The 11269-nt window shown below is 32.0% G+C and overlaps 1 protein-coding gene across 1 annotated transcript in view; it reads left to right on the top strand.

Moving 5' to 3' along the window:
* Positions 1-10518: 10518 nt before the first annotated feature.
* Positions 10519-11269, top strand: part of LOC133176046 (uncharacterized) — a 4283-nt gene continuing 3532 nt past the window's right edge. Inside the window, exons 1-2 of the mRNA XM_061311216.1 lie at positions 10519-10582; positions 10914-11006. Of these exons, the coding sequence (XP_061167200.1) occupies positions 10519-10582; positions 10914-11006 (157 nt within the window). The remainder of the gene's footprint in view (positions 10583-10913; positions 11007-11269) is intronic.

Raw genomic sequence — 11269 nt, 5'->3', positions numbered from 1 at the left:
CTGTTCCATTTGAATCTAATGCTATTGTTGTTGATGAAAATCAATGGTGGGGATTTTAAAAAAATGTGAAATTTAGAGCAGAGGGATATTTCACCTTAAAATTGTCTTTCCCAGCTTTAAAGTCGGGGATTTCATTATTAATCTTTGCTTTTCCAACTGTAATTTGAGCATGTTTAGCCATTTTCCTTAGCCTTTTTTTTCCTTTATCGTAAATTATTATCAACTTTATTAATGCAAAATTAATACACTAGAATAGTTTGGAGTGCAATTAATCTGTGTCAATTATTTTTTACCCTGACCTTCCCTGTGACCTTGCGTTTAACTTACAACTTTTTATTAAAAACCTTTTTCCTTTTGGTCCATCTTATATAACTATATAGAGAATAACTTCATACGAGGGTTAATAGGAAAGTTCGTGGACTTCTGTCATATCTTTTATATTTAACGTCATATTATATCCAAATTTGTTAGAAATATTTTAACAATAAATTCAAATGACTCGCATTGAAAAATTTTAAAATATCTTGATTTATTTCAAACTTATTAGGAGTTAAAAACTACAAAAATTAGTTTGCGGAGCGAGTCAAAAGTTAGAAATTTACAAACATTACACTAATTAATTTCTGTAGTCATATCCTCTGTAAAATGGCTGAAAATCAAAACAAATCTAGGCCATCAAATTAAGAATTATTACATCGTTTCATATTCCAAATTATGACTTAATAGTTTACTTCATGGAAAAGAAATCAATTTTTGAAGATAGGTAGTTCCCATTGAAAAAGGTGATGGCGTAGAACGTCACGGAGCAGCAGTTCACGATACAATTTTCTGTTGTACTCTGGAAAACGTCAGAATAAAATCTAAAAATGTTGTAAGAAACATGAAATATCTCAAAAGTGGTTCATGCATATGTGTGTGTAAATGGCCCAGGCGGTATTTGAATGATAGAGACTCTCTATCAAACGAGGACTATCTGTGAGAAAACGGATTATCTGTAAACAATCAACCCAAAAACGTTCAGTTAGTAACGTCTTGGAAAGAGAAAGATGTTTCACGGTTGCTGGTCTTGTGAAAGCATAGTTAAGCGGTAAAAAACAAGCATTGACAATCAAAATTATGCTACTGGAACAATTGTTAACAAATAAATTTCAATTGATAGAGACACGTTTTAAATGAGCAGATATTGGCCAGACTGTGTGAAATGTATAGGGGGAATATTTTGAGAACCTCATGACGCTATATTTTTGACGTTATAATATTATTTAGTTTGCACCGGGGTTACCAAACATGCTGATTTTAAAGTAAATTAAATTAATTTCTATTAAATCTAATGGAATGAAACTTCACACATCAACAAAATAAATATTTTTACATATGATAATGCGCTTATATTAAATTTCTTGAAAGTAGTAAAACGAGGATTGACATTGTCCACGAACTTTTCGAACAACCCTCGTACAACTGCGTACATGAAAGGATTTCAACCAAACCTATTTAAGAGATCATATATATATATTTTGTTTTATATGAGAGATAAGCTTAAACAGATGAGACTATTATTAGGTGTTTGAGATATAGGATGAGTCAACACTATAATACATGTTACAAATACAACAGAACTAAATGTATCAATTCTGTTTATGAAAACACGATGAAGCAATTCATTCTTTCATCATAATTTCGTAATTAACAGCTGATTAAATCGTCTCTTTCCATTGTAATTACATGTAAAAAAAAAGGCAACACGAATCCAGCTGCAAAGTATCTGAATACAATGCCTAAAGCCATACAAAGATGTAAAAGCAGAGATTAAAGTTGGAAAAGCCAAGATTAAAGTTGGAATTACAAAGTTAACTTTAAAGTTGGGATGCCAAGATTAAAGTTGGAATTACTATATTTAAAGTTGGAAAAGCCAAGATTAAAGTTGGAATTACCATCTTTAAAGTTGAAAAAGCCAAGAATAAAGTTGGAATTACTATCTTTGAAGTTCGAAAAGCCAGGATTGATGTTGGAAAACCAAGATTAAAGTTGGAATTACCAATTTAAAAGTCGAAAATACCAAATTTAAAGTTGGAAAAGCCAAGATTAAAGTTGGAATTACAAACTCTGAAGTCGAAAAAACCAACTTTATAGTTGGAAAAGCCAAGATTAAAGTTGGAATTACAAACTTTAAAGTTAGGGAATTTCCAACTTTAGAGTTGGAAAAGCCAATTTTAAGTGGGAAAAGCCAGCTGTAAAGTTGTAATTACCATTTTTAAAAAATATTACATGGCATTGATACGCTTACGTAATCAAAGATAATTGTGTCACTCTTTTTTTTCAGCATCCGAACACAGTCATTGCATGTTTGTTTGCTGTTCTTAAGAATATTATAGTTATATATTAAACAAAATAATGTCATATTAAAAGGAGATCAGCCAACAAACGAGCCCTCATACTTAATTTGCCCCCCCCCCAAAAAAAAAAACAAAAAAAAAACAAAAAACATATATATGTTAAAAACATTTTTTTCCTTCCATTTTAAAACTTTTTTTATCCTTGATTGTAGCTCTACTGACCTGATGCATATCATAATTCAACAGTTGTGTCCATCTGCAAGTGATGACTCTACTTGTGGATACAATAATTATTCTAACAGGTGACTTCGATCTTATTTGAAATTGAGGGCGTGTTTGGTTGGTCTGCCATTTGCAGAATGAAAATTTATATCTGTTGTGATCGTTTTGTTATTTTTTTGTCCTTGTAATAGTTGTAACTGGATTTTTTTTTTTAAATTTCAAATTGATGTGTCTGTAATTATTGTAAATTGAAATATGTTCAAATTTCTTGGGTTTTATAACCCCCCCCCCCTTTCTACTCATCTGATTAGATTAGTTTGGAAGAACATGAACATAACAAAAGTTTGAGTTGAAATGAAATATTTTATAATTACAATCAATGAATTAGATATTAAGCTGATACCCATGTGTATCCACTTGCATTTGTGTAGAGGGGCAGCTGGCAAAGCCATATTTTCCCGATCAACATTAACATTTGCAGGTAGAAAAAGAGAGTATTTCTTGCAATAAATACAACAAAATCAACAAAATGAGTGGAGATTATTTCCATGCATTGTAAAATATCAATAAATTTATAAGAGAGAGGGAGAGAGAGAGAGAGAGAGAGAGAGAGAGAGAGAGAGAGAGAGAGAGAATGCCAAAATGACACTTATCGATATCCCCGCCTCTTATAATGAAATATGAAGATAAAGACAGTATTCAATCTTGAAAGTCCAATGAAACGATACAAATAGAGCAGAGCAATTACGGACCTCAAAATTTAGAGGTGGGATTAGGTGCAATGGAGGAGTGAAATTCCCTTCCGACCGGTCACATCCACCGTGTGCTCCTGTCATGATCGGGAAAAAAAAACGGAAAAAATCCGTAGACAGTTATGGCCTAACAATTAGTATGAAAAACATCGGTCAGCATTTGACTTAATGATAGGTAGTATGTGCTGACAAGGCATTGTTTCGATCGTAAAAGTTGCGAAATGATTATTTCAAACGACACTGTTGATATCCTTGTTTCACCAACTTGTTTTCAGTTATTTGCCTCATTTCAGAAATTGTACATACATAGAACATGCTCTTGCGTATCGAATCAGCTGAGAGATATAATCCCGTATGCAGGTGATGATTGTATATTGCCGCATAAGTAAGGGAAGTTGACGATTGAAAAGTTGAAGTCATCACATTTACCATAAAGCTTTGTTGTTAGGTTACCATTAACGTCTTTTTCTAGTAAAATATCTAAATATGAAACAGATGTGTCAGAATCTGTGGAATCTTTTATTTCAAGCTCACTGGGATATATCGAGTCGACATATGAATGAAAGTAACTATTGTTAATTGATAATACGTCGTCGATATAATGAAATGTTGAGTTGAAGGCCACAGCAAGTGTTTTCTACTTTTCATGTAGAAGTTTTTAAATAAATTCTGCTTCATATGAATACAAAATTAGGTCTGCTAATAAGGGGCGCAATTGGTACCCATGGGAATTCCAACAGATTGTTGGAAAACCTGATCTCCAAAAATTACATAGATATTGTCAATCAGAAACTCAAGCATCTTTTGAATATCAATTTCAGAGTACAATCGGAGTGCTTTTCAACAATGATTTTGCAAATGACCAGTGACAAGGTAAGTATTTTTACGAGTTCCATTTTTATTGAAAAAGCAGCTGTCTGTGATGTTAAAAAGCCTGGACTTCAATTTATCGTGGGAAATGGTCGTATAAAGTGTTGAAAAGTCGTACGTTTTGATGTTAATGATTTTAGAAAAAATTGGGATTTCAAATTTTCTAAAAGTTTTTTGGAATTTTTAAGTATCCACATCTGATTTACACCACTTCTCGAATATACTGTTGTACAGTACTCCTGAAGTTTCTCCTTCATAACAGTAAATATTTAAGTGAGGAGTAAAGAAAGAGGCTTGGTAGAATATTTACTGGAAACCGCTATGTATCTTTGTTTGTAAGGATTTTTGTGAAGTTTTGGAATCCAGTAAAGGTGTTGTAATTCAAATTCATTTTGACTGTTGAAAATATTTAAAAAAAATCTAAAACGGACATATGATTTTCAAGAATTCTCCCCTTTAAAAAGGGAGCTATGGGTGTACATTGGATTTCCACCTGTAGAATTAAATCCTAGTTCCTCTAAAAATACAATTCAAATAATGAACCTTACAAACAGACTATGTTGTTAAAAGCTTTTTAAGCTGGAACCATTACATACTGATCGTGTATTCTATCTTATTCCTTTTTCACTTTTGAATGATTAAAGACAGAAAGATAAATAGTTTTCATACTGCGAGATTTCGAAATCCATCTGATGCTCTTAATCCATTCTGACAAAGTGTCAAGGTCTTCTACTCTTCTTTTTCGTGTTTGGCCCATCGCTGGCGTAATCTTCCACAGAATTCATATCTATAAAATTATGACGCCAGTTGAAAGAACGGGGTTCCCTAAATTTTGGCCCTTTTGAAATAAGGGATTTAAGGTCCTCATTATTAACTATGTTTACATCACCAGTAATGACTTGTTCAGAAGGACTACTAGTTGTAGGGTGAAGAAGAACATGAACACGTAGGAGGATTATGTATCAGATGTTCGATATCTAGGAATTGTAGAGTAATTTGTTGTAATTAAAAAGTTTGGAAGCAATAGTTGATGTTTATTTATAAAATTTACAAGGTGTGGACTTCAACTTGAAATATGAAAAACTGGACTTTTTTGTGACTAAGAATATTACTAATATCAACGTCGATTCCTTTGTTTGCAAATTGGAGGTTAAGGAACAAACAGGTTGTCTTCCGTACAACGTGACGGTTTAAAAAGCCTGTGATTTGCAACATCCGTAATCACAGATCCAAGCCTGTATTCTGGTGTTGAAGAATCCAGATATGGACTTTCCTAGACCTTTTCAAATATACCATATAGAACTTTCAAAGGGACAGCGTAAAATTTGGTGCGAATGTGATGGAGACCTAACTGTTTATTAACATAAGGTAGCAGTCATTCAAAAGAAACATCGTGTATAATAAGTTTATTGTATGGCCGATGTCCACGACTACGCTTACGTCTCTCAGTATTGTGAAAAAGTCCCATATATATTAAATAAATTGATTCCGTGACTTAAAAAAATGCTCCGGATAGATGTCAATTTTCGGACGGTGGCAACTATATATCGTGTTTGAAAGTTTAATTCATGACACCAAGGTATTGCTTTAAATGAGTAAAAAAAATAAATAATTCCGTTGGAAATAAAAACAGTAATCAAAAAAAAAAAAAAAAAAAAAAAAAAAAAAAAAAAAGAAATCCAGTGAAACTGAGAGCAGAGGAAACTAAAACAAATGGGTGGGATCTTCTGCTCTAGATAATTAAGTATCCTTGGTTTTCGGCAGCTGTGGTCATTGTCTTGATAAAAAAAAAAAAAATATCCACTATACTGGTGTAACTGGAGACAGACGAGTATGAAAACAACAGCTTATCAATTTGTGTTAAATACGCCAGTCAATATTTGACCAATAGGTGTAGAACAGGTCCGTATAACATAGAACGAAGGGGATGGGCTTTTTCTGAGTATAGTATTTTGCTATAGTAAACTTTCCTTTAGATGCTGGTTGCCCCTCTCCACCCCTCCTTTTTGTTGCTGTAAGGTCGAGCACTGGCAAATTCCAGGACTTGGACAGTTAAAAATGTTTTAGCTAACCTGAGCTGAAAGTTCAAGTGAGCTTTTCTGATCACACGTTGTCCGTCGTCCGTCCGTCTGTCTGTCTGTCTGTCCGTCCGTTTATAAACTTTTCACATTTTCAACGTCTTCTCAAGAACCACAGGGCCAATTTAACCAAACTTGGTACAAAATATCCTTGGGTGAATGAGAGTTTAAATTGTTAAAATAAAGGGCCAAGTCCCCTTAAAGGGGAGATAATCAAGAAAAGACAAAAATAAGGTGGGGTCATTAAAAATCTTCTTCTCAAGAACCACTGGGTCAGAAAAGCTGAAACTTATGTGGAAGCATCCTTGGATAGTGTAAATTTTAAATTGTTCAAATCATGACCCTCTGGGGTAGGGCGGGGCCACAATAGGGAATCCAAGTTTTACATTGAGATATATAGGAAAAATCTTTAAAAATCTTCTTCTCCGTAACTACTGGGCCAGAAAAGCTGAAACTTATGTGGAACCATCCTCGAATAGTGTAGATTCTAAATTGTTCAAATCATAAACCCTGGGGGTAGGGCGGGGCCACAATAGGGAATCCAAGTTTTATATTGAAATACATGTATATAAGAGAAATCTTTAAAAATCTTCCTCTCAAGAACCACTGGGCCAGAAAAGCTGAAACTTATGTGAAAGCATTCTCGGGTAGTGTAAATTCTAAATTGTTCAAATCATGACCCCCGTAATAGGGCAGGGCCACAATAGCGAATCCAAGTTTTATATTGAAGTATATAGGAAATATCTTTAAAAATCTTCTTCTCAAGAACCACTGGACCAGAAAAGCTGAAACTTATGTGGGAGCATCCTGGGGTAGTGAAGATTCTAAATTTTTCAAATCATGACCTCCGGGGGTAGGGAGGGACCACAATAGGTATTACAAGGGGGGAAATTTGGTAAAGAGCAGCTTGACCAAAGTTACTCAGGTGAGCGATGTGGCCCATGGGTCTCTTGTTCTTTGATTGTCAGATTTTTTGGAGAAGTTAGCCCCCCCCCCCCTCCTCCCCGCACACAAACTTTTGAAACCCTTGGTACGGGCCTGTAGAATTTGCAAAATGTTGATAACTCTACAATATCAACTTATTCATCATTATCCTGTCTTGATTTGGAAAATAGATCCCACGCAGAACATGCTCTTGTTTATCTAATCAACTGGAAGCCACAAACACCATATGTATATAGACCCATATTAATATACATGAAGCAATAATGGTTTTTTGCTACATGCATATTAATATGGATGTTGACAAAAGAAATCTAAATTATCACATATTTAACTTGTATGCCAATACTAAAGTTTATGTATGAATTACATATTCATCACAGACCATATAACTCTTGTTGCAGCTGTAAACAGCTAACCAAATATATATATATATATATATATATCTATATCTATATCTATATCTATATATATATATATATATATATATATATATAAAATAATAAGGGTTATACCTAGCACCCGTTATAATCTATTGATAAGATATATATTTTCACATCCTAGTCTTTCCCTCTACTTTCATTAAACCAGGAATGAATATAATTATTATTAGGAACTGCTGTTAAGAATTACATTTACTAAATGGGGGATTGATAATGTTACTGATCTGACCACAAACAATATTTCGATTTTATGTATAGTCAGTGCAATATAAATTCATCCCTCAACTCAGTTTGACATAGGTCCTAATCAAGCCATGTTCTCTTGCAGGTACATAAATATGTGGATTATTGCATTCGTGCCAAAGTCTAAAGTCATTATATCCAATTAAATGTTTCTTCTTTGTATTTGTTTTTATCATAAGAAATTCCAGCTACAACAATCATGCTTTGCTACACAATACAAAATGATAATCGGTTTCATGAAATGCAGAAAATCATACTGAATAACATTGAGCCCATGCAAAAAGGACCTTAACGAAAATTTTTCTATAGACATTTGCTCTCGGGTCACTTTTGCTGGATCTATGTCTTACAATAGTTCTATGAACAAGGAAAAAATCAAACAAACAGACGTGTACTTCAAATTCATGTATGAGGATTTATTTTACACTTGAAACCTTTACATTTTTAGCAGTCTAGTCTGAAACTGATTTCATGAGTAGATTACTTTCAATCGCAACTTTTCGGGCCTTTCCGGCAAACTTGGAAAAACACCTAGAATCTATTTCTATAATCGGATGGAAAAAAAAAATAATAGAAAACGGAGATCGACGCTCTGTCTTTATTAAAACATTGGATAGACAGAAATGAGTGGCCCTTCTCTGGTATATTTTATGTAATATTTTTACATTCTCCAAACTCTACGATCTTGCCAGAAAGGCCCGAGAAGTTGCGATTGGATTACATTTAGTACTTAAAACAAACAATCATTGTGTCATTCAGAAACTATAAAGCTGATATAATGTTCTCCAATCCCTATTTACATTTAATTTTTTTTTTCAAAAAATGGTAAATAACTGGCTAATCTAAATATTATATTTTTCCTAGAATCTAAAAATATGTTCTTATTACTAAAATAGAATTCATCAGTTTTATTCATGAAAGCATTATGAAAAGCATTATGTATACACAGTGATATTTACGCTGATCTTTACGCTCTTCAACCAATGCACAGTTCTCATGATCAATCAAACAAATTTATTTAGTTAATGACTGGAGATATTTTAGATAGTATTGCAAAGCTTTTTTTCTGTTTTTTTTTTTTTTAAAATCTGGAATTGTAAACTAAGGTAGAATGTACTAAAGTTTTTTTTTAAATTCCCGTCTGCAAGGAAGACAACTTATATCTGTCCATCGATGGCGTACAATAAGTATGTTTTTCTGCACGTAGCCTCAGTAGTGTATTACGATATTAAAAAGTTGATAAAGCTTAAAATAACTATAAGTTGTAGATAAAAAAAGAACCTCACATCCTATAATGTAAGTATTGTCATAAAAAAGATTGTTATCACTAAAATATAAACACTTTAACCCTTCTTAACACTTTTATCTCTGTATAATATCTTCCCTCATTCTCAGATCATTGAGATTTGAAAATAGCTCATGTTGTTACAAACGGAAAGACACTAAGCACATACTGCACGCTCTTTGTTGACAATAATACTATTTTTTTCAATATTCTCTAAATAAGAAAAAAAAAATATTGAATATTTTTAGAAATCGAGGTTTAAAATTCGTAAAAAAAGGAGATTAAATCTATGTTTTTAAATTTTGATTTAAAAAGTTCAATATTTATTTATTTATTTATTTTTTATTTTTTTTTTTTTTTTTTTTTGATCGCTTAGTATATAGGAGTCGCCTGTATTTTAACATTTTTTCCTGGCGACTGGGAAAGTAAAGTCATTCCTATTCAAAACTTTATTTTCTTCTCTAAATAATATATCTTTAAGTCAAATAGGATTGTTGTATTTAGTGAAAATAACATACGATTTTAATTTTTTTTTTCGTGGTATTCTCTTCTATACGTATTTGCTTGTTTTACTGCTCATTAATTAAGAACCCTCTATACACTTCACACAAAAGAGTTCTGATTTTCTGGTATTTTTCTGCAGATAGAGTAATCTGCCCTTTGATGTAGAGTAAAATAAATTGAAATGTACAGTTTATTTCTTCATTTTTTGATACAATCAAGAATTAACGACATTTTAATTGTCCAAGATACATAGACTGAGCACTTCATTTGCAGGTATTTTACCCACAAAAATTAACAACAGTGATTTCTGTTCATCACTACTTAAATGTCTTTCAACATTTTTCCTGGGGATAAATGCAAGGTACCCTATGTTGAAAATATAATAGATTAGCTCAAAATTTACAACTTTACACACTTTGATTTTCTCAATATCCAAACAATATTCTCGTTTAGTATATAGAGAGTCCTTAATAAAAAGTAAATGGAAGATCGATTCAAACAGTGGCTATTGCCACTAATATAAAAATAAAATAAAAAAAAATAAAGATTTGCTTATTTTTTGTAAATTTAGATTCCAAGTCATATAATATGATTTAAAACTCTTCTTTTTATGTAAATAATAATAATAAAACAAAACAAAGGTTTTTTTTTTTTTTAATGACTGGATAAAAGAGAAAAAAATATTAGTTTTATCCTCTTGTTTACGTGACTACAAGTAACATTTCGATTGGTTAACAATTATTTTCACGCCCCACTCTATATGACATACAAAATCATAGAAAACGATTTTGGTAAAATCATTTATCTTTGCCACAGTTGATTTGCCCCTCCTCAGACTCCAAGATGAATGTTCTATGTGTAACGTACGTGGTCTTCCTGTTATCCTCAGTTTTGAATGCGAAAAAAGGTAAACTATGTAATTTTTAAGTATAAAATAAATGATTTTTACACCCTAAACTTTGTAACCTTATATACATGTAAGGTTTTGGAATAAGTAAGAGATCACAAAGTCCTAATATAGTTAAGATACTTAAAGGACTAACAAATTTTCATAAAGAACGGAATAAATACCTAGGAACTGAATACAATGGCGATCTCTATGTCCAAAATTAAATTCAGAAGAATTATGCTTGTTTATGTGACATATCCTACAATTATACTATTTAAATTACCTTTAACATATTATAAGGTATTTTGTTTAAACATACATTATGTATTATAATTGTTTTTACTTTTAGTGTCTAAGTCTGGTACTTCAAATGTTGGTCGGAAAAGATTGAAGATATTCAGTAAAATCCAAAAAAGTCTAAGCGAAGAATCCTTGAACAAAGGTAGGGTAAAAAAAAAAAAAAAAAAAAAAAAAAAAAAAAAAAAAAAAAAAAAAAAAAAAAAAAAAAAAAACCAACACTGCAGGATACTATGGTACTTAGTTTTATCGGAGGATCGTAATATACATATATCGAAATACCATGACTGCAGGTTCAATTAGTTTATATCTTTGCAGAATATATCAGAACAAAATTCAAGTCACAGACCTGGATTTAAAGGAAAGGAGAAGGGGGGGGGGCTCCAATGGAGATCAGTACATCCCCTG

This window comes from Saccostrea echinata, unplaced genomic scaffold (assembly GCF_033153115.1).
Source record: "Saccostrea echinata isolate AGI-Se365-2 ecotype Australia unplaced genomic scaffold, CSIRO_AGI_Sech_v1 ptg000065l, whole genome shotgun sequence".
In the NCBI taxonomy this organism is placed as follows: domain Eukaryota; kingdom Metazoa; phylum Mollusca; class Bivalvia; order Ostreida; family Ostreidae; genus Saccostrea; species Saccostrea echinata.
Note: the sequence above shows the minus strand (reverse complement) of the source record. Positions and strands in the feature narration are given on the sequence as shown.